We start from the raw sequence: 24,045 nt of genomic DNA, 5'->3' as shown, positions 1-24,045 counted from the left end.
GCCCAGGTACTTTTGTGGAGATCTCCATGGCCATGCTGTGCCTGATGCCCCCAGGACAGGGTTGTTCCCCCTGGCTGCCAGGGCACTGCTGGCTCATGTTCAACTTGCCATGGACCAGGACCCCCAGGTCCCTTTCTGTGACACTGCTCTCCAGCCTCCCATTCCCCAGCCTGTCTGTACATCCAGGGTTAGCTCTCCCAGGTGCAGAATCCAGCACTTTCCCTTGTTGAGCTTGAGGTTGGTGATTACCCAGCTCTCTGATTTGTTGGTCTCTCTGCAGGGTCTCCCTGCCCTTGATGGACTCAGCAGCTCCTCCCAGTTTTGCATGCTCTGTGAACTTGCCCTGTATCCCTTCCAGTCCTGTGTCCAAGTCATTTATGAAGATGTTGAAGAGCACAGGGCTGAGAATGCAGCCCTCTGGAACCCCCCTAGTGACAGGTCCCCAGTCTGATGTCACCTCATTCACTGTAACCCTTTGTGCCTGACCTGTGAGCCAGTTGCTCACCCATCCCATGATGTGTTCATCCAGCTGTGTGCTGGACATTTTGTCCAAAAGGATCCTGTGAGAGACAGTATCAAAAGATTCACTGAGATAAAAAAGATTACAGTAACTGGCTTCCCTTGATCAGCTAGGTTTCCCCTAATAAAGAGGTGCTGGCTGTGACAAATTACCATGTTGTTTTTCAGGTATTTTTTCAATAACTCAGAATAATATTCTCCGTAACTTTTCCAGACACTGAAGCAAGACTGACAGACCTGAAGCTGGCAGGGCCCTCCTTCTTCCCCTTTTTAAAAATCAGGACAATGTTTGCCATCTTCCAGTCAGGTGGGACCTCCCCAGATTCCAGAGTCAGCTCAAAAATGATTGAGAGACCTCACAATGTCATGAGAGGCTCTTTGAGTATTCTTGGTTTAAACCCATTAGGTCCCAGAGACTTACAGGGATCCAGATGGAGCAGCAGATCCTGCACAAGTTTAGGGTCAGTTGTGAGTTTATCATTTTCACAGCCATGGTCCTCCAGCTCAGATCAATAGGACCCCCTTAGTTTGTCATCAGTGTTGAGGACAGAGGCAAAGAATGCATCAAATGTCTCTACCTTGTCATGTGCAAGATCCTCATCCTGTAATGGGCCCATGTCATTTCTGCACTGCCTTTCTCTATTTATGTATTTATTTATGTCCCTTCCTTTTTATCTTCCTCCACACTAATAGCTAGCTTCAACTCCAACTGCACTTTGGCCACGCAAATCTTCTCGCAACAGTGGTGAGCAGCATCTCTTGATGAGTGTTCTTCTCATGTTAACTGACCTTCCTTTCACCGGACACTTCTTTTTTTGCCTTAGCTCCAAAAGAAGATCCCTGCTCAGCTGGTCTTCTGCCTCGCCTTCTTGACTTTCCATGTTTTGGAACTGCCTGCTCCTGTGCTCCTAGTCAGCGGTACTTCAAGAGTATGGACCACAACTGTGGGAACTGACAGTGGTCAAGTAAAAGATTTTTAGGCTTCAGGCACTACCTTGAGTCTGTGGGAAAGTCAAGTACACAACTTTCTCTCTCTGTCCTGGGAAATCATAAGGAGGAATCCAAATAGGCCTTAGAGAAGGAAAACAATCTTTGCAGATGTTGTTTGTCTCCTTGTTGTTTTCTTGCAAGAAAAGGTCGAGGGGTGTTGCTCCCAACTGTCCAATGATGGTGATGTGTTGGTTTGATGACCCACAAAAGTTTTATCTTTTCAGATCTTCTCGTATCTGTCCATAAAAGAAGACCTGGAAGAATAAAAAGTGCTCTCTTTGCAACTCAAGCAAGAGTCTGTGTCATCACTTTTGCTGTTCCTAACACAGTGTGACACCACAACACTTTTAGGAGAATTTTCTCTTTCTTTCTAGCTAACTAGCTCCCTGAGAAGCCACAAGTCTGCTATCTTCAGAGTTGAAGTTGGCAGTTTCCTCTTGTCACCAGATTTTAAACTGGATTGCTTCATGGTCTCTGTGTCCAAGACAGCCATCAATCTCCACTTTAGTCATGAGACCCTCCTGATTAATTAAGCAACAAATCAAAACCGACATATTTCCTAGTTGTCTCCCTTGGTAGCTGTACCATGAAGTTAGAATCCATGTTTTAGCAATCTTCCGGATGTGTTTGTGCCAGCTGTTTGTTGTCCCTGGTGAACATCTGGCAGGTCGAAGTGTCCCTGAAGGACAAGGGAAGTTGTCTGGAGCTTTCCATTAGCTCCTCAAAGAACAATTCATCAGTGTCATTATCCTGGCTAGATGATTTATAGTAGACTCCCACGATGACATCCATGTTGTTTGTCTCTTAATCCTCACAGGGAGACTTCAAACCATACATGCCAAATGGTATGCTCCATTCAGGTCCATACATTCCAGCCATTTCCCTGCCCCCTGCCTCACCTGCAAAGCCTGTAAACATCCAATGTGGCCCTCCAGGTATAGTTTCATCCCACCAGGTTTTCCTTATGCCAATGGTGTGTCTCTGCAAGCACTGGTATTGAAACATTTCAAGTTTAGGCATGCCACCCCAAATCATAGTTGTTATGATCCCCAAATATTCACTGTCCATTATATCTTCTAGATTCCATCTTATGAGACCTCTTAGTAGTATATTAGTCTATATTAGTGGTTCAAATGCATACTACAACGTGCAGCAGTTACAACCACAATTGTATTCAAACTTATTATTTATTACTATTATCGATTCTTACTCTAAATGGGTCGAGCTTGGCACATGCTAGAAATGAAGCACAAATAGCTTTATATAGTTTGTTGTAAGAATAAATGAGAAGACTTCAACCCAAAGCATGCATTTTTTCTCTCTTAGGTACAAAGATGTACAGAACAGCAGATTTTCATCTCCTACAGAATAAAGTTCTTTCCTCCTTTATCTTTTCTTATTTCTGAAACATTTCCTACATTTTTTGAATGGCAGGGCAGAGAAGAAGGGAATGAGACAATCGAGCCTTGCACAACTTTTTGCACTTTTTTTGGTTTTTTTGACTGGAAAGTAACAGTAGGGGCTTAAATTCCTGATACATACACTGGGAGGATTGTTTCAAGGCACAGCTAACAGCAGACACATTTCCAGCAAGTGCAATCTAAATAAAAGGAAATCTTGAGAGCCCTAAGGACGAGTAAAGAAAAGTGTGAACACACAGCACTCCACAAATCTAACGGCCTTTGGAAGAAGACCATGGGGAAAAAAGTTCCAAATTAAAATAACATTTGAACAAATGTCATCTAATTGCACTTCATAGAAGGTGGACAACTTCTTTATGCACAAAAATACAGAATGAGAAATAAGCAAGAGCTGGGTGAACTAGGCTGAATTACAGATATCTGCAACAGGATAACACAGATTAAGTTCTTCCTTTCTGCCTCTTAAGTTCTGCCTTTCATAGGCATGATGCAAACTAATGCTGACAGATGATATCCACATGCATCATGGGAACTCTGGAAGCACCACGCCTGACCTGAGTATGTGGCTTGTCAAAGACAGAGAGGATGTGTGGCTATTCCAGCATTCTTTGCAGCAAGAATAATTTGTAAGGAGAACTAACAACAGTCTTTTCTCCTTCTACTTTAGAAGGAAAGAGGATAATAAGATCTCTGATCCAAGTATTTTGTCTTATTCTAGTCCAAGACCGTATGATGTAAAGTACTTCTCACTAGCTCCTTGTGGTTTCGTATGAGAGACCTTGATGACCTTATCAGAGAAGAGACAAAGGTGAAGCATGTGTTTTGTTAGGGCCTGATGAAGCCTGGAGGGGAAGGAAGAGCAGTTACAGCAAAGCTGTGTTCACTGCTGACAGCATAATGGAGTTAGTACAGCCAGTAGAGTATCCATCTGTTGACAGCACAATCCATCACACTGTGTTCTTCATCCCCTTCCTCCCCACACTAATGTTAGGGTATGTCCTCAAATGTCCCTTGGATGTGAGTTCTTTTTACATGACTCAGGCCCTCTGCTGATTTTTTAGTTCTGGTTTTGCTTCATCAGCTAGCTGAATTCCCCTGAGTACTACCTCTTCACAGGCCCAAAATGTTTGTCAATCAGCTGTTAATGATATTTCACAGGCAACTTCTTGAGTGCTGCTGAGTGCTACATTCAATGATCTAAATATTTGTGACAATTAGGTCATGGATATTTTAACCCTCTTTGCAAGTCTGAAAGATCATGAGTGATAGGAGAAAATAGCCACAGCCTGGAAGCTGTAAAGTAAACAAAAAAGCCAGTTCCTCTAAGGCTTTCCAGAAGCTAGACCTGCAGTGTAAGAAAGCAAGGAAAAAATACCAAGATTTGCATTTTGGAGGGGAACAAACACTGCACAAGTAAATCCTGTCATTTCTTGTACTCTGTTCATTCTTACTGTGGGTTTGTTCCTTTCTCCAAACTGGATCAGTTTAGAAATGTGAAGGCAGCTTTTAAGAGTTCTAAACTAATTTTCAATTAGTGCATTTCCAGTAGTATTTTCAACACCCAAAACACTTTATAAGAAAGCTCAAAAATCCAGTACAATGGACTAGTAGGAAAAACAGGAGTAAACCAGGCAAGGACACTTTAAGAGAGACTGAGGTAGATTAACAACAATTTAGTGGTTTGGGTTTTTGCTTTCCCAACAGCCTGCTCTTAGGACTTATATTAATTCTAGATAATGCTAAAAAGCTATCACTATTGTGCTGATTTTGGCTGGTATAGAGTTCTTCACAGTGGCTAGTATGGGGTTGTATTTTGGATTTGTGCTGAACAACACAGAACTGATTAATATTGAGATGTTTTTATTATTGCTGAGCAGAGCTTACACAAAGCCAAAGCCTTTTCTGCTTTCTGTTCTGCCTCACTGGTGAGGAGGCTGGGAGGAGACACAGCCAGGACAGGTGACCCAAACTGACCAAAAGGATATTCCAGACTGCATGACTTCATGCTCAGTACATAAAATGAGGAGAAGAAGAAGGAAGAGGGGGATGTTTGGCATGATGGCTTTTGTCTTCCCAAGTCACTGTTACGTGTGATGGGGTCCTGCTCTCCTGGAGGTGGCAGAACACCTGCCCATGGGAAACAGTCAGTTCATTCCTTGATTTGCTTTGCTTGTGTTTGTGGCTTTTGTTTTCCCTATTCATCTGTCTTTACGTCAACCCATGAGCTTTCTAGGGGAGTGAGTGAGTGGCTGCTTGGGGCTTGGTTGCCATCTGGGGTGAAACCACAACAACTAAATACAACTTCTGGTTTTAATAATATGCTCCCTTAAACATTGTCCAAGCATACTAATGGGTGTTTTTAAAAGTTTGGACAAAACCCAAAACCACTCAGGTCATAGACTTGACTCCACATCAGATTTCATTTTTACAATCTAGCCAGTGACAGCGTTTACTCTTACCTGCAGTAATTGCTCAATATTACTGCCAAGTCTGTTGATGAATAACATTTAGAAGGTACTTCTGCTATATTTTCACTGTTAATGGTTCACTGATAACATATTCCTTCCTAGAAAAACCTCCTCTCGTGCACACACTTCCAAGATACTGACAAAGCTTTACATTTTTCTGCTGTAGTTAAAGCAACACCAATATTTCAACCAGCTTTGCCTTTCCAATGGTTCTGTGTGCAGCTGAAATCATGCCAAGCATGCAAAAATCCGCTGAGTTTTACCTGGTGAAGTACGGAAGCGACACTGTCCGGTCATTGGATCATACTCCTGGTTTTCATCAGAGCACAGACACAGGAAAGAACCATCAACATTTTCACAGAGGGCTTCACCACATACTCCACTCAACATTTCACATTCATTCACATCTGGGGAAGAAATCCGAAACATGAATCAATTGAGACCGACTACTGAGTGTTCTTTTATCTGCTGTACCTGTGCCAATATTGTCTGCCAGATTACAGATGTGATCCCTGGAGAAGGATTAAAAACTCACTAATACCTAAGTGGATTCATAAACAAGTAGTAAGTCCTATGAAATAAAGACCCCTGAAAGTCACAGTACAGTTTATAAACTATTAGTGCTGATTAGGTGCTGATTGTAGACCAGAACACAGGTTTTTTGGTGTTTCTCATTGTTAAATACTTGCTTTTCTGTGTATTCTCCTACTGGGATTTAAGACTCAGAGTAATTTGTTTTCTTAGCTTTATTATCAAGCTTTCACTAAACTCAAGGAGCAAAATGAACAGGTTTTGGTGAGATTCAGACTGCACTACAAAAAAGAGAATTCATTTTCCTCTCCAAATACCATTCTGCTTGTAAACAACCACCAAAAAGAAAATTCCCCAGCCCCAGTGCCACTGTATGTCTATATATTTCTGTCCACTACATGGACTCACAGGCTGCTCTGGGACCCACAGAAAATTGTGCCCAGGTCACCCAGGGACCCCTGCTGAACACTGCAAAATTCCTCTCTCCAAAAAATTCCACATATTTTTAACTTGGATTCCATACACCTGCTAACTAGCCAATCCTGAAATGCTTTTTTGACCAAAAGAATTGTTGTCTGTTGCTTAAACAAGGATTATCAAATACTACCAGGATCACCTAGCTTTACTTTCTTTTTAGTTGCTAATGTTGACATTTGAAAATTGAATTCTAATGAGAGGATCTCAGTAGACAGAAATTATGCTGATTAGTATCAGAAGCAGTAATTTCTTTATCACAACTCAAAAATTCCTATAACTGTAGTCTAACATAAAACTTTTGAAGCAATATTTCATCCTTTTTACCTCTTGCCTATCAAAATTTAGTTATCTGAATAAATGCTGACTTCTGTGTTTTTATATAAATATGGATTTTAACTTAGAGTTGGCTTACTTTTAAAAAATGTATTCAGATTTTTCTTTATCTTTTTACTGGGCTCTTGTCACAAGGAACAAGCCATCTTTGGGGAACACTGCCTAGTCAGGAACCAGAGACTTACTTTTTCCTTGAATTGTTTTGGCTGATAAGTGGCTTCCAAATTTGTAAGAGCATTTTACACGATATTATGTTATACAAGAAAAAAAAAAGCATTGTTTAGTGGTTCAGAATTACTTCAGTGGGAACTCAAAATTAAATTTAGTTTCACACTATCCTATCCTTTCCCCTTTTATTTTTTTACTTTCTAAGCTTTATTTGTTTTCATCCATGAAAAGTCACTGTATGACAAAATATAACTTGGTATGCAGCAAAGTAAGTGTCAAATGACATATAGAATTTTGTAACAAAACCATTTAATATATTAGAAAGTGCATACAAACACTCTGTAAAACTTCTAAATCCTCCTCTCTGTTTGGTATTCCATTTAGGTTTCTGTTACCAGTAAATGTGTTTCATCCTGGGTCTGGCTTGAAGAAATTGCTTAATGAATACCTTTCCTCAATCTGGTATTAATTTTATATTACAAACTTGTGCTGCCTCAAATGGTTCTCCAGCCAGCACTATTAACAACAGATCTGGAAACCTATTAGTCACAAAAGAAATGTGCAGTATTTACACATCTACAAAAATCCCACATCATTTCATGGTGCTAGGTGTCTTTCCTGGAGCTGGAAGCTAATGTTAAAATCTGTTTAAACCCTATATGCCTAGGGAGGTGCCATCTAATTCAGCCTGGCTGTGTGTGCCACAGTCCAGATGTTATTTCCTGCAGGGGGTACAGCAGGGTCCTTCTAACCCAGCTGTGAAACTAAACAGATGTAGCACTTAAATAAGCTAAAATATTACATTCATGCTATTGTATTTGTGAATGGTCCTGACATGCAGAAACAGGGAGACTTCTTAGGTTTTTTAAAAGAAATAAATTAAGTGGCTCAGCTTATTTGCTGTTTGCTTCTGTTTGTCCTAATAACAGGTTTTCATAAAGTTTCCATCTGGCACGAAGTTCAGTGAGTAAAGAAGAGCTCACTTACTATTTTGCTAGTAAGTGGCATAACTTTAATAAAAAGACAGAAAACAAAAACGTGAAATGCGCTTTGTTGGAATGCTGGTTTTGCTCCTTTGAACTTCGCAGCAGTGACTACTGGCACCTATGAACCCACCTGTACACCCTTGCCCATCCTGTGTGTCCTGGTACCCTTGGTAACAGAGGCAGCGGTAGGAGCCATCCATGTTTTCACAGAACCCGTGACTGCCGCACACCGTGCCGTTCGCACACTCATCCACATCTGCAAGGAAGAATTTTAACATCAGAAAGGCGGTGTGACAGCCAAAGGCAGACGTTCACCAAGAGTGCAGAAAACCCACACATGGGCCACTTTGCAAACAGATGCAGCTATGTCTCAACACACTGGGAAGAAACATGAAGACAAGACACAAAAATTAATGTAAGCGCATGGACAATTTAAGAAATTGTTTCAGGGTTAGTTTTGCAGTAAGTATGTCTGCAATGGTCAACTGCCTCCACCCATCTGTTTCACCAAACTTGCTAACTACAGCATGATGTTACATACCACAGACTAAGGCATAGTTTAAATAGTTTCTCTGACTGACTTAGAGATTGTACCAGTTGTAGTATTATAGAGTCAACAACATGAGTGAAACTGAACTCACTGTGCCTACAAAAAGAGTTCAAGGGTATAGCTACATCCCCTGTGCAGAAGTGCTGCACAGATCTCATTATGGCTCTCAGCACAGATCACAATTTCATAGTGTAAATGGCAAATACCTGTGGACTGAGCCTTCTGTGCCTGTAAAGTCCTTAAGTCCTGGAAATCTACACATACAAGTCATTTTACTCAGGTACACGGAGTAATTCTGATGCTGGAATGTTTTCTGTATTGGCATTTTCATTTGTAGTTCCAGTTTTGGTTTGCTGGCCTTACAAGTAAGTCACTTGCATGTGTAAGTCTGTTCTTTGACTCAGCTGCCCATCACATTATAATGAAGCAGAGCTGCTTGTGGCAGACTGTGGTTTGTTTTTGTAGAGTGCACTGCAAGTGCTAGAAATGCATTATTTTTATCTCCACTCAAAGTAAGACCTAAACCCAAATATGTGATCATTAAAGATGTCATGAGGCACTTTTCAGGAGAAAGAACGCTAGCTGAAACTGTGAACTTGCTAGGATACTAGGATTAGTACCTTCTGCCTTCTATACTACTCTGCAGTCTGAAGCATAGAAATTACCCGTTTCCTTTCTTTTCTTTCCTAAAACACATTATTCTGTTAAGTAGGGCCATTGCATGCTTTTTTTCTACACATTTCCTCAAGGGATAATTGCATTTTAAATGGAGGATAAAGTGATTTATCTGAGTGCTTGTTACTATCATTAATTCTGCACATTTTGGTAGCCCTTCATGTGATGGAGCCTACCATCATTCTACTCCCAGTGGAGGCCTTTGGCACTCCCTGAAGAACAGCTGGGACTGAATCCTGCAGTGCCACAAGAGAAGGCTTCTCAAGTAGGTGAGCAGCACCTGGTGTTTCTCTGTAAGGACAGAGTAGGGCTCAAAATGTAGTCCTGCCTGCTCCTCCAGCTCTTCACAGCTGTGTCAAACAAAAACCTAGAGAAGTCAGCAATGATGCAGTGCATTCTTATCCTGACACTACTCACCAAGCAAGGACCATTTAACTTTTAAATTGTGTTTTATGCTCAGCTAAAAGGGACTTCTTGGTCTTTGAACCATGTGGTTACAGCCCCCCAAGCTATAAAAGTTTGAGCAGCATGTTATTACCATCCACACCTGTGACCACTTGTGCTGCCCTCTTGCAACCCAAGTGCTCAAATCCATCCACACAAACTTTGCATGCCTCAGGAAGTGGTGGTTTTGGGATCTTCAAAACCAGCTTTTCCCATGTGCTGTGGTGGGGTCTGAACAGAATCATATGTATACTTTTAAGGCCAGAAGAGTCTATCTAGAACCTCTTAAAAAGATTAAAAAACTTGTCTCTGGCAATTTCTGTAGCAATGGAACAGACTGTGAAATTTTAACTTTTTCTCAGAAAGGCATGTAATTTCATGTTAGGATGTTTAAGTGATGGAAAACTCACTTCTCCTACTGAACTGATCCATTGGTTAACAAACTTCAGCCTACATACGAAATGCATGCAAAAACTGTATGTACAAAATACACCAAAATCTAGGACATATGAGTATAATTGATGATTATAAAAAAAGTACTTGCAGATAAATGCATTTGGGTTGTAAGTTTTGTAGTAAAGATTTTAATGGTCTTTACATCTTGATTTATTAAACGAAGGAAAAATATTCAAGGAATTTATTTTAGAAAGGGCTATTGTATTTAGCAAAGAATACAATAGCCAGTATGCTTATTCTCAGGGAATTGAATACAAAAATTTGGATGTTTCTGGATCTTGAACTTACTGAAACCTACCACAAACCCTTCCTAGTAGAATTAATTCAGCAGTGCAAATAAACAACTTATCTTTGTTAAAGACTGTCAAGAGGCGAAAGGTCAAGAACTACCTTTTATACATTTTCCAAGTCCCCACAGGGACAGGATGATAAGTAGATGCATATGGAGTTACTGGGAGGAAGACAATAACATTTTTTTACTGCTGTGTTTTTTCTGGTCCCTCCTTCTTGCTGCTGTGCACTGTCACTGCATAACCTATCTGATATTAAGAGTCTCATGTGATCAGCAGAATTTCACATACCTAGTGAAAAAATCTGTCTCTTAATCAGAAAGCTCTGTTAAGAAAAGGAATTCAAAATGAGTATACAATGGTGGTTTGACAGCTGGGAATTTCAGACAGCAGACAGTATCAGTGTGTCTTCAGAGAACAACTATGGTTAAATAACAAAAAGTTCCTGAGCCACGGGACAGTAACTGTTAAAAAACTACATGGAAGAAACTATAACTAGAGATTTTAGAATTACCCAAATTACAGAACTCCTTTTACTTAAAACCTAAATGTTAAAGAAACAGGGGAATGGTTCATGCAGCTGGCTCTTCACAGGTAAAACAAGGTCATTGACTAAAAAGCCGCAGAAAGAAAACTTGTGATTGTAGCAAGTGTCTAATTCAGTACATAATACAGCCACAGAAGACAGGGGTTTTTTTCTAAAAAGTACAGTCTGAACATCTTTCAGTGCATGGGATATTACAGAGAAGGTCCAAGCACCAAATATTTTTCCTTGTCTAGACAGTTCACTCAAAGGACTCTTTTTTATGGCCGGAAAGGACATTTGTTTCTTTAATCACCCCATAAAGAGTGAGGCTTGTAATCGGCAATTCTCTTGCTACACGGAAACAAAGTCAGGGGAAAAATCTAAATATGAAACTAATATATCCTGTGTCTAAAGAGTGACTAAAGCAGCTCTCTGTAATTACAACCTATTTTAGAATCCATGAATCAGTTCTGCCTGCTTTAATCAAAAGGCAAGAAGTGTGCACTCATGCGCACTTTTGTGCAGTTCAACACTGTGTTTCTGTTTTCTGACAACCTGAACAAGTTGAAGGCAACCTCAGGCATGATATTTAAATCTCACTGAAATCTACTTACATAGCAATATGTCTGGAAGAGGAACTGGTTCCTAAGACAGGTCTGCAAAGTGATTAGAGAAGAAGAGCTCTGATTCTGAAACTTCCAGGGCTACTCATAACATGCATACGTAAAAAGGAAGATGCAGAGGTCGGAGAGCTCTGGTGGGATGTGTAAGTGTTTTTGGACTGCCTGTTGCAGCAATGAGAAGCCACTGAGAGACATATGGGATGGGACATGGAGACAGGAGAGGTGCTTGAGGCAGGGTGTTGACTTAAACATCAGCGTACCTCTAACTTGAGATTTTGCCAACACATTTGACTAGCAGCCAGCTGGGTAAAACACCATCTTTACATGAACCCCAGAAAGCTCAGCAAGGAACTAAGGAGCATCTTGAGCTGCACCAGTTCAGAGAGCCCGGTGCAGTCAAAGTGCTGAGCCTGGGACCAAGGCTGCAGTGGAATGTCACTACTGCAGCAAAAGTTTGTCTACACCTTGGAAGAAGACACAGTCTTCACAGCTGTTCAGTTTACTTTGGCCTATGGCCACAAAAACTCCATACCAGAACTAAACCACATGAGGTTCTTAAACATTTTATGCTGTTGTTGTTTCAAACTTCAAAAAAAACCCCAAGTCAAACTCATAGCAAAAAAGACTGGAGATACGGAAAATCTGCTCTCCAGGTACTGAGAGGTGTGTGAATCCAGGAAAATTTTCTCAGGTTCTTTCTCTGATGGTATAAACAGTTATTCTCACTCACTTAACGAGAATTAAATTCACAGAAGCACTTAGTGTAAAGAACAGTAGCTCCTGAGGCTGGAAGCCACATGCTTTCACAGTACCTGGAACGTCACATATTCCTTTTGTTTCGTATGGCCTTTTAGCACAAAGCTGACACCACTACAATTATTGACACTGATGCCATCAGTGCTCCCTTAAAATGAGTTTTTTCAAAACTCTGGAGTTGTTTTTATTAAAATGACAGAATGGAGAAACTAATTGAGGTGGAAAAGGAGTGCTGCTGCTTCAGAGACTAGAAGTACCCTTGCTTCGCCAAGTTGTTAAAATACTTTTCCAAGTGCTGAATATAAAGTCTGATCTGTATTCCATACACAACACCAATTACTTGTGAAGCATGCTCAACTGGTTTTGTACTTGTTTTATTCTTCATTAAAAAGTTCCAAAACTAGTCACAGTCCTGGAAACAAGATCTTGTGACTTCATCTTTTTCGATTTAGTAGAAGTTTGGCTTTTTTGTTCTAATGGAGATTAACTTCGTATTACTTCATCATATATGATAGTAACCTTTCCCTGGAAATGGTGCTATTTTATTAAATGTCAGAGGTGCAGAGGAGCTCATTGTTTCTGGTACATCTCTTAACAGTAGATGCCAATGACTTTGGATTTTTTTTTTCCCCAAGTTGTGTTCCTTTTCAGTTGTGCTTTTTTTAGTTTCTGGGAGTTTGATTTCACAAGGTGAAATCAAATAGGTTTTCTCCTAGCTTCATTTTCAAATGGAGTGTTTGGCTTCTACAAAAAGAAGGCTGTATTCTTCTCTGGCCACTCTTTTTTTTCTCTTTTATAGCTATGCTCAACAGTGAGGCAAAACACCTGCTACTACTTTTTTCTTGTAGAGCACTTGAAGATATATGGCCATATCCTTCCTGAACATTGAAATCTATAGGTGCTGATGAAAAGAGTCCATGAACATGCTTTGGAATTATCCCCTATTACTTCAAATCATAAAATACCTCCATGAATCAGTGGAGTTCCTCAGATTCATTCTCTCTAGCCTACTTGACCAGGCTTTTGTCTTGGCAGTAAGAGAATATTTCTTTCAACTTATGCCATGATTACAAAATGAAGTAAATGTTTAGAGATGAAAAAAAGCACTAAAAACACTCTATAACTTTTTATAATTATCAATAATAATTAAAATACAAATGGTGTGTTTGATGTTATGCTGTATCTAAATATACAGCACTTACTCCCTGACATCAAGCATAACAGTGTTCCTGCCAGCACTGTATTTCATTTCATGAGAGATCACATTACTAAATATATGGCAGATTATATGCCAGCTTCAGTAAAAGAGCTGTAACACTCGTTTTTCTCTGCTGTAAGCAGAGAGATGCACCAACCAGACACAAGTTTCAGTGTACCTCATCCACCAAAGGACAAATGTTTTCACTATCCCTAAGTGAACTATGAGAAGAATTGGCCTGTGAAAACCAATCACATATGGATTTACTGGATGTAATTTGGGAGAGAGAACAGTTGCTTACTTCTTGGGTGCTTAAGATCCACTCCCCATTGGTTCTAACACTAAGCTATCATCTGTTCAGTGCTTCTCCTCGATATGCACCCTGCTGAAATACTACCATACAATTTTTTCCCCTTCTGAACTTTTCCCACAAGCCTTATTGTCTCAAACATTCCTCTCAACCGTAACAATAGCCATTTTTAATCTAATTAAGAATTAGAGTGTTCATTTTCTATCAGCATCACTGACTTCACAAAGCCACAGACCTTCTTGGTATCGCTAAGCACAAGTGTCCTGTATTAAATTCAGTGCAGGAGAGCAGCATCACTGGCAAATATGTGTATACCATTAGCAACAGGATATATTCTCATGATATAGCAACATAAAAAACCTAGGTACCCTAAATTCCAGGCTCCAGGTTGATGCTTCTATAAAGATCTAATTACTGCTATTTACTTCATTTCTGCCATTTCAAAATACCTGAAGTTCTACAATAGAACTACTGGATTTCACTGCAACTTCTCACTGGAGTTACTGTTCTGTTGCTTAATTTGTATATTTTAAATAAAGGTTTGGACAAGCATGGTTCTGTTGTCTTCCACACACCAATGACAACATTCAGGTAGCTCAGAACTACTGATAATGCACTTAAGTTTCAAATTAGATAATCCTAAATATTCATGTGTGTCCTACCCACAGAAACTTATCAGAACCCTGAGTTCCAAACATATTTTGCAAATCATTTATTTATGAAAAAAAGAACAAAGGGGCCTTCAGTGGCAGATTTTAGAGTTAGTAGTGACTGACTGACTACTTTTCTCACCCTCCTAAAAACAGCAAATCAGTTGGAATGGATTATTATAACTCACCTTCGCATGTTTGGCCATCTGCAGACACAGAAAAGCCCCGCTCACATATGCACTGGTAGGAGCCATCCGTGTTTAGACACTCTCCGTGCGGTGAACAGAGGTCAGATCTCTCACATTCATTGATATCTGAAAGCACAGACACATTAAGATCTTTCCAAATCATAGCCTTAATATTAAGCCTAAATTAAATTAATCTTAAAAGCAGCTTCCATTTCCACTGGCTATGTGAATATCTGTGTGAACGGCTCATCTTCCAGAGTAACCAAATCTCCTGGGATCATTCCTAAACTCTGTATAGATGTCATTATGTTCTGCTGCATCATACTCTTGCTATGTCACTCAGTGAGGAGGATGAGCAGAGAGTGACTTGTCGGATATCAGCATAAGTGCCATCCTAGCCAGCATTTCTTCTGTGTTACAGGAATTCTCAGCTCCATCGCACTGCTTTTTGATGGCTGTACACTGGTCAACTTGGGCATCTGACTCCACATGCTACTAGCAGGTTTGGAGCTCCATCTTTCCCAGAAGGCTGATTTTATATAATTAAAACCAAATGCTCTTTTTTTGCTGATGGGGAGTGGGAATGATCCCAAAAGGCGGCTATGCAAGAGCTTATCATCATCATCTCTCTTTTGTTGGGTTCTATTATAAGCTTGGAAAGCATTTATCATACCTGTGAATCTGAAAAAGAAGTATTTCCTTTGGACTCATGTCTCATGTTAGCAACCAAATCTACCCTCAGAACTTCAGGACTTCATTCTTTCATTAAGATGCTACCACTTTCATACCAATTACCATTCACGCTGTAATTGTACTTTTGTATTTTTTGCTTTTCCAAAAACTATTAAGAAGCATTCAGCATACCATGTTGAGATCAAACACAAATTTACAAATAAAACTTACCCATGAAGCTTATTCATCCCTTATCCAAACCCTAGGATTTCTCATTCTTAACTGTACCTTTTGTTGCTTACAGCCATCCAGAATGTATCAAAGTAGCCAGCACTTTACTGTGATAAATTTGCCAGTTTAATTCAATAGCTCTCTGTCTACACTGTCTGTCCCTTGGTTGGCTCATAAGTGCTTTCAGTTTTGTTACATTTATCAATATAAAATATGACGCATGTATCTACTACTTTAGATGGCAAAGTGAAGTGAACAGAGGGGTATCAAAGCTGCCATTGATTTCAGCTTGTGGTCAATTCTCTTTTATCTGCTAAAGCATGGTCTAATACAGCACTTCTGTATGCTGAATGCACCATTTTTGGAATTAGAAAGTAGTCACATAGAATACTCAGAACTTTCACAGGGAATTTAGTGTTTATTGCAGAAGATCTTCAATGTGGATGAGCTGGAATCCTGTTTCTCAGCTCAAGTCTAAACTGTGCGTAAGAGAGCAGCCAAAGCAAAGCCCAGTGCTCTGGTCCTTCAGCCATTTAGAACATGAACATGTTATCACTTTCCAGCTCTAATACCGTGGTTTCTGTCTCACACAAAAGTGGGCAAAAGTGATGAGGCATGCCTGGGTGCTGTGCCAACATAATGATAGGACTGTTCAGAACTAAAACCTGGGACGTGTTTTCCTGGGTTTGGCAATGCTGACTCAGTCTCAGATAAAACATTCCCTTCCTCCCCACCCCTCCTCCACAAAAGTACTGCAAACATTTTATAGAGGTGATATCTAATGTGACTTGATGCTAACAATGCCACTCTTGTTACATCTCTGACTCACAACACATAGAATGTTCTGTCAAAATAAATGTTTTCAGGATTTGGGAAAAAAGCAGTGCTGTGTCTCTCCTCTCTTTCAGGTTATGAAGGCTGAGACTTCAGCCTCTTGAAATAATTTCTCAGTACATATTTACAGAGAGAATAGAATGAATGAGGATAGAAAGTAAGGAGAGTAAGAAAGTACTACAAATGATAAATTAGTTTCTCTTCCTTAGCATGATCTGTGACTGCCAGAAGTTACACTTGCAAACCCATACATTTATAATAATGATCCAGGTATTTTTTACACCCGTCTCATACCTTGACATCCCCTATTCGCTATCTGCTGGAAACCATCTGGACAAGTGCATTTGTACGACCCTTCAGTATTTATGCAGCTTCCTCTTAGGCAAACATTGCTGTCTTGAAGGCATTCATCAACATCTGAAATAAAAAGGCAAGCAAATTATTAGATGATGTCAAAACTGATGAAACTTTTAATAGTTTCAACATAACTTGAAGCAACTGTGTGCATACATGGAAATCAAGCTTTAGGACTCTTGGTTATTCTCCTTTCATCCTGTCATCAAACTTCTCATATTTCTAGAAGGCTTTGAAATTTGAGTTTGCATGTGATTTATTCCTAGCAAATGTGACTCATGTGCCATCTGCATCTCTACAAAAGCACATCATACCAGTAACGAAGTTAAAAAGAAATCCAAGCAGCTGCACAAAAATTATCTACTAATGCAAATTTAAAATAGTCGTCTTAGGACATGTTTAAACCACCACACAGAAATCCCTGAGCTGGAAGTGACCTGACTCAGGCATCCCCCCTGAGAGCAGGCGAGCCCAAGCATAGGTGGTGTGTCACACCAGACAGGAAGTGCCTGGGGAGACTTCTCACCCAACAGCCACGAGGGCAGGAGGCTCCTAGGACAGGGACCACACTGTGGTGTGCTAATGGGTGGCTGTGGGAAGTGGAAAAATGGAAAATTCCACAGATGCTGAAGGGTTCAATCTGCAGCCTTGGAAAGAGCTTGGGCTAATGCAGTGATAAAGGTACACAAACATTAAGTAGAAAAATTATAAACTTATGTTCCTATAGTTATAAGAATATGTCTTGAGTAAGTAAGAAATTATATTAGGTAAAATAGTGTGAGGTTTGGGCTGTAATAATGTGACTTATAGAGTAGGCTAGGGATCTAGAAGCTATACAAGAGGTGTGAGTATGAGTACATGACCTGTCAGCTTATTGGCCAACAGACAGATGCAGTGCAGCAAAATTAAGCAAAGGTGAGAGGTTATTAAGTAGAAACAAGTTTTGTGTCAACTGTCTATTGGACCAAAATGTTATATATTGCTGTGTGAAGAAGAAAACCGTGACTGCCTTGAGCTATGGCTGACTTGTTGCTCCTCTCTAAATCTCACGCCTTTGAGACCGATATTTTATCTGTCTATTTGAGTAATAAACCATCTCAAATAGCATGGTGGTCCCATCCCTCGTTTTTCATCTTGACAGGCGGCTTTTTATGCAGTTCATGAGATGCAATACAGCCATTCCACAGGCTTTTAGCAGCTGGGTCATGAAGCTGAATGGCAGCTTCTGCACTGTGCTGCACCCCAGCCACAAACCCAGCTCCAGAGTCCAGGTACACAGGATCTTGTTTCCCAGCTGCCTAAACACCAAGTTCAGGATCAAGCCTCAGGCCTGTACACCCTGCCCTAGTGTCTTGATATCTATGGGATAAATGTCTGACACACAGCAGGGAAACTTCCAGGATACAAACTACACACAAGGTAATCAAATATTTCAAGAATAGGACACTGGCATAGACAATGCTCCATGTGAAGTCTTTTCTTCCTGTTGTCTTTCGAAGGGCTTAAAGGCAGCCCAGCGGAGGAAATAGAGTACAGCTACTGAGGGTACAGGATTAAGCCAGCAAGTGCTGACATTCCCATGATATTATACAGTTTTGGTTTCACTACAGCTAAAGATCACAAGGCATTTAGTACTTGTGCCTCTAAGTTTCAAAAGCAAACAGAAAGTGAGATTCAAATAAAAAAACTGTCTCATAAGCAACTTCCCTCAGTCTCCACAGAGCCCTACCTAATAATGAACCCAGTGTATTGCTTTGATAATGTAGTTAGCTTCCTTTCAAAAACAGTCATCAAAGACTTTTCCCAGTACCTTTGATTACTCTGATTTCATAAGTATGGATTTTAGCTGATTAGAACTGTAACTTTTTCCAGTACTGCAAGAATTAATAACAATTGTAATTAAAAAGAAGACATGACCTGATTTCTACATTTATCTTTGGAAAGCCCCATACTATGTAATTCTCCTTGGGATTTAATCTATTTAATAAAAGTAAAAAATAGGGATAGCTTTCTTTCACAAATGAATGTTATTGAAGATAAAACTGCACTTAATGTTGACAAAGTTGTGACCTTTAGATAACCACATGTTTTATAACCATTTTAAACTGCAAAATAAATTGTGGCTTATTTAAAAAGCAATTAATTTTGACTAGAGCATGAGAAAAATTAATGACTCCCTTGTGCTAAGTTAATGCCAAGTCTCACAACAAGAAGGTGTCTTCTGCCAAATTCAGTCAAAATGCATTATTTTCGATATAGGATTCAAACCTCCCTTTCCCTGATGCAACTCTTCATAGACCCTATGAGTGCTGCATGAGAATCCCCAGAAAAATAGTAGTCAGTGACTCATGCTTGAAACATTCAATGCTTTTTACCACCATTTACATATGCACGTCTTGAACATTTTGGCTAGCAAAATCCCTGAAAGCTCTAGGAGAACACTGGAGACTTATGCTTCAGACTTTCCTCCAGTAACCCAGGTTCTTTGAGATGTACAGTGTGCATGTAAGTCCTGCCAGCGCGTATTCCCACTCCCTGTTGGTTAAAACAAGGACTCACACAGGTGCCCTCACACTTCCTGTTCCCTCTTATTCAGGGCAACAATGAGCAGAAAGTCTCAATGTCACTTCATCTCAAGAACAAGATGCTGAATGACAGGCTAAGGCAGAAGGTAGACATGCATCTGGGTGTGTATCTGGAAGACATACTGCATGTATACTTGTATACATTGATGTATACAAGTTATTTGCAAATAACTTTTATTCTTAAACAAGTAAAACACTGCACAAGGGCTTCCAGACAAAAACTTCAGCCAGGGAGATGCAAAAAGCACAGCTGAAAATGAGCACAGCCTAATTCTGCTGAATCCTGCAATGCCCCTAGAAGTTGCAGAAGTTATAATGATCAAACCCACTGTTTCCTGCATGCAACAACTTTAAGAAAAACGTCTGCACCAGAAGAAAACCTAATTAAACAGACACATTTCTTGCAAGTGGTTTCCTAATCACATTTGTTTTACAGCATCATCCATTTTTTGGGTATCCTCTGATGTGACAAATGCCCATATCTGGCTCTTTGAGAAACTGGACAAACTTTGAACCACTTTGTTCTTTCCAGACAATTGTGCTGTGCTATGCTGACAGTTTTTGTCATCCCTTTCCTGCTTTCTCTGTGAAGTGTCAGAAAACATTCAGGTAAATAGGCTAATCCAAAAATCAGAGGCCATTTTGTGGAGAAACACTGAATGTCCTCTTCAGATGATTTTCTCTTTAGTTTCCAAGGTGCACAAAGCAGTCTATAATATCCTGTACATCAGAAAATTTTGAAGGGATATAAAGAAAGCACAGAAGAACTTCTTCCACTTGAATAGATTAATTATTTTGTGCAGGCCTTGCAATATTTACAGAAGTCTTCAGCGAAAAAGCTGTGGCTACAGAAATTAACCACTTTGTCACTGGGTGGAGAAGCTGTAAATTTGGTTGCAGACCTTTAAATGAGACAAAGATCCTGGGTTAAAGGAATAGTTTTATCCTTTTTCCTTATTTGATTCAATCCCTCTTCTTTTGCCTTGAAAGTGTCTGAAACAATTTTGTCTTGAAAACTGTCTTTGAGTAGGATCAAGAAAGAGCTGAAGATAAAGCATGGACCTATCCTGACAGGCCAGGTAATGGAGAGCTGCAACAGCTACCATGACTTCTTGGGCTTTATGAAATGCACCAAAGCAGTCTGAAGAGAAGTTTGAAATCTCATCTGAAGTCTCCTCAGAGCAAGTTGGATGAGTAGTAGTCAGGAATGATACCATATTATCTGTTCTGTCTTTGGGAGGCAGGAAGGACCTGTGATCCATTGCACCACATTTTTCTTTGATTCTTGACAGAGTATCTCTACATCTGCTGCACTTCATGAAGATCTTGAAGCCAGATGAGAGCAAAATTCTTTGACACAAATTTCTAGTGCATTGCATCATCAGCCCACATTTCTTGAAGCTGATGCAAGAGATGCTGATACTCAGCACAAATGATGAGAAGATTGTGGTAAGTTCTTCTATGAACATATTCTCCAAATAGCTCAGGAACAAAGAGTATCAGTGGACTGAGGAGATTTTATAAGATATCCTTATTCTTGGTTGATGAGACCTTCAAGAGATGCTGTCACTCATTGAATGTGGACAATCCAGTATAATCACTTATGATAAAGTCTGTTACAAATTTGTCTTGAGAAAACAGCACTTGGCTGGCCCAGGGGAACTGCTCTTCTGCCTGCATCACTTAAAGAGGAGGATTCCTGACCTAGTGCTGTGAGGGAGAAGGTGAGGACTGCCTTCCAAGTGCTGTGTAGAGGATAACCTAGCAGCAGAACACTACTCAGTAGAACAGCAGCAAGAAGCTGTATCTTGCAAGGTATCAGCAGTTACAGAAAGCACACCAGAGACTGAAAAGCTTTTGTGAACTAATGCCACATGTACAATGAGACCTTAAGTGAGAGCTACTTCTCCTTGCTAGTGTGAGATAAGCAAGAAATTGAAGTAGAATCCTTCCTGGATCTCGCTAGTAAGTGATCTTACATTCTTAAGGTGACCATGAGTAATGCATCAGATGTACCACATCAGACAGCAAACAACAGAGAAAAGGCAGTAACTTTGAAATGCTTCATTAGAAAAAAGTATCAGCTTTCCAATTACTGGACAATTAAATTGTTTTACTTGAGCGATAAGAGAATGGGTTTTTTTTCTATAACACAGCATTTCTCGCTACATATATTGTACATCTTTCACTTCTTACTTTTGTTTTTACAAGCTCAGTATGTAGACTGCCTTTTGAGACAGTGCAAGCTGTGAGCTCCAGTAGATCCTGCTGGAACTTGTCATCTGCTAAATACTTTTTCTTGCCAGTGCACATGTGTGATTGTGGTGGCTGGCTGCAGGCTCCCAAAAGCAGCTGGAGAAGAAGTTTTAACTAGAAGGCCCCCATGAGAATAGCATATGCTGGCAGAAGCTTTTGTAATACAGAGCCTCTGTGTCAGAACCTAGACAACAAGGTTTGGAAAGGCTGACTTGTTTTCGGTAATAATGTCAACCGGTCTTCCAATCTTACTGTTGGAAACTCATGTCCTGGTTTTTTGTATGTGGAAAGATGACGGGGACTATTTCTAAGAATCCATTAAATATGTGGCTGTGTTGGTGGGAACGAATGGTTAGCAGTGTAGAGAAAGAAAGAGAGGCAACATGTATTTCTACTCTATTCTTAAAAGAGTTCATGCCTACAGCTGAAACACTTGAGATCTTATTGAAAAAAATTAGTCAGTAGCTTCAGCCCCTAAGCTTACCTTCACACTGATCTCCAGTAGGTGATAATGAGTAGCCTTGGCTACAGATACATCTGAAGGATCCTTCTGTGTTCCTGCAGCGTCCATTCGTACAGACTGATCGCTGCTGGCATTCATTAATATCTGCAGCAGCAGAGACAGTGAAACTGTTACACATCTGAAAATACCAATTACTCATCAAATGGTACAAAGACCAAGTCTGAGCAAAACAGCAAAGCACAGTGTCAAACATCCAGTATGGCTTAACTTGTTGGTATTTATTAAATACAGACAGTCAATGTAATGCAGAAAATTATATGAAACTGCAGACTGCATGTTTTCCTTGAGATGACTGTGCCCAACATTCTCTCTTGTAATGTCAATTTATCCCTTAATGCATAATTGGGTACACACAGACTCACAAATACACACACATGCTGCCTGAGAGTTGCTTTTGTTTCTGTTATATCTGGCAGAGGTAACAAGTCAGCCGCTCCAGTGAGTCAGCAAAACCCACAAAATACTTTCCAGCAGGATCACCACCTTTTAACAGGGTGTGGTTTTCAGATGAACACTGACAGGCTAATCCCCTATTAAACTGTATGTTAAGGCTCCTTGAAATTCTTGCCTTGTAACAGTATTAATCATGTAACTGTGTGGAGATGTCTCTTTGCTTCCACAACACTGCTAATCCCTCTGTGCTTCAGTTCTCATAAACTGGGGTCACCCTGAGCTAACAGCTGGATTTGAACATCAAACTTAAATTTTCCTATGGAAAAGGAAAGTATTGGAGGGGACTGATACTTTGAATTCAGAACATAGCACATGCCTTGTTTGAGCTAGGAAGCCTATTTTCCCTCTGTTATTTGTAAAATATTCATTAAGAAGCAGTGGCTAAATTGACACGGTGAGTTCTTGGTCAGTTCTAGTATTTTGGCACAGCTGAATGTCCTTCTGGAAATATACTTCAATTCAAACAGGAGAATGTTACTCAATGAGGTTTTTCAGGTCTGTGTTATGGCTGTACAGTCTGACCTCTTAAGTAATGGTTCCTTGCAACCACAGAAGTTTAGAATTTAAGGATCACTGAAATCTGTGGGGCTCCATGAAGCAGCTGGGCATGTGTACGGGTCTTTACTTTAAAAGGGTGCACTTTAAGAAGAACAGTCTGCACATGCCAGCTCAGTTTGGCAAGGGCTCTTTTCCATGAAAGACTCAGAGGAAGCAGTCAAATTTTGTCTACATATTTTCCCCAAGATCAGTCTGCTGTGTGTCCTGAACAGAACATTTAACTCACTCAAGACACTTAACTTACACTAATGTTTTGTTTCAACCTTTCTGACAAATTTATATGAACGATCGTTTAGTTTTACTGTATTATTTTTAGCACTCAGAAGTCTGAAAGTGTTTGGTGCTGTACGGAGACACTTAGGGAAGGCTGAGGGAAAGGAAAAAGAAGGAAATCCAACATCTGACAAGAAACATGTAGGTTTCTGTGCACTGCCACAGCCTGAAGACACTGCCTCAGATTTTCACCATTAGGGAAAAGTTTCAAGTACCCTCTAGTTAAGAAGAGGAATATTCATACCTCCTGTACATGCCCTAGATTCTCCCTTAGACTACTTCACTCTAACTTCAGGCCTAATTTTGTTCCACTGGAGCAGTCCTGATGGGAATTTTAGATACGGAAGAAATGTGGAAACTGACACTTTGGAGGTGCAGGTACTGTTCCTAGAACTATGACACCGAGCTCTCTCGCTCTCTCTCAGTGTAATGCTGGGAATACAGAGACACCAGCACAGGCAGGGTTAACTGCTCAGTGGTAACAAACACTGCTGGGTTCCAAAGAGGAGCAGACTAGGTTTTTTTTGATTCCACTCACCCACATGGTAGAAATGAAAAGACAGAAAGAAAAGCAAAGCAAAAGCCACTGTCCTTAAACCTCCAAAATGCCAAGGATTTTGCAAAAATTCCAGTTTAGCAATATACACATTACTACATGTTCTTGATTGGTTTTATAACACATGTCAAAATTTACAGTGTGATCATAGAAGCCATAAAATGGAAATACACATTCTTACATTTTTGGGG

The 24,045-nt window shown here is 40.1% G+C and overlaps 1 protein-coding gene across 8 annotated transcripts in view; it reads right to left on the bottom strand.

Annotated features, from left to right (window-relative positions):
- The window catches only part of LTBP1 (latent transforming growth factor beta binding protein 1), a 186,577-nt gene that overhangs the window by 27,791 nt on the left and 134,741 nt on the right, over positions 1-24,045 (bottom strand). For all 8 annotated transcript variants that reach the window (XM_015621750.3, XM_015621752.3, XM_015621751.3 and 5 more), the window contains 5 exons: positions 21,976-22,098; positions 16,591-16,713; positions 14,560-14,685; positions 8,024-8,149; positions 5,662-5,805 (listed from right to left, as the gene is read on the bottom strand). In XM_015621750.3, the coding sequence (XP_015477236.1) occupies positions 5,662-5,805; positions 8,024-8,149; positions 14,560-14,685; positions 16,591-16,713; positions 21,976-22,098 (642 nt within the window). The remainder of the gene's footprint in view (positions 1-5,661; positions 5,806-8,023; positions 8,150-14,559; positions 14,686-16,590; positions 16,714-21,975; positions 22,099-24,045) is intronic.

Source organism: Parus major, chromosome 3 (assembly GCF_001522545.3).
Source record: "Parus major isolate Abel chromosome 3, Parus_major1.1, whole genome shotgun sequence".
In the NCBI taxonomy this organism is placed as follows: Eukaryota; Metazoa; Chordata; class Aves; order Passeriformes; family Paridae; genus Parus; species Parus major.
The sequence above is the reverse complement of the archived record's forward strand: the minus strand, read 5'-3'. Positions and strand labels throughout refer to the sequence as shown.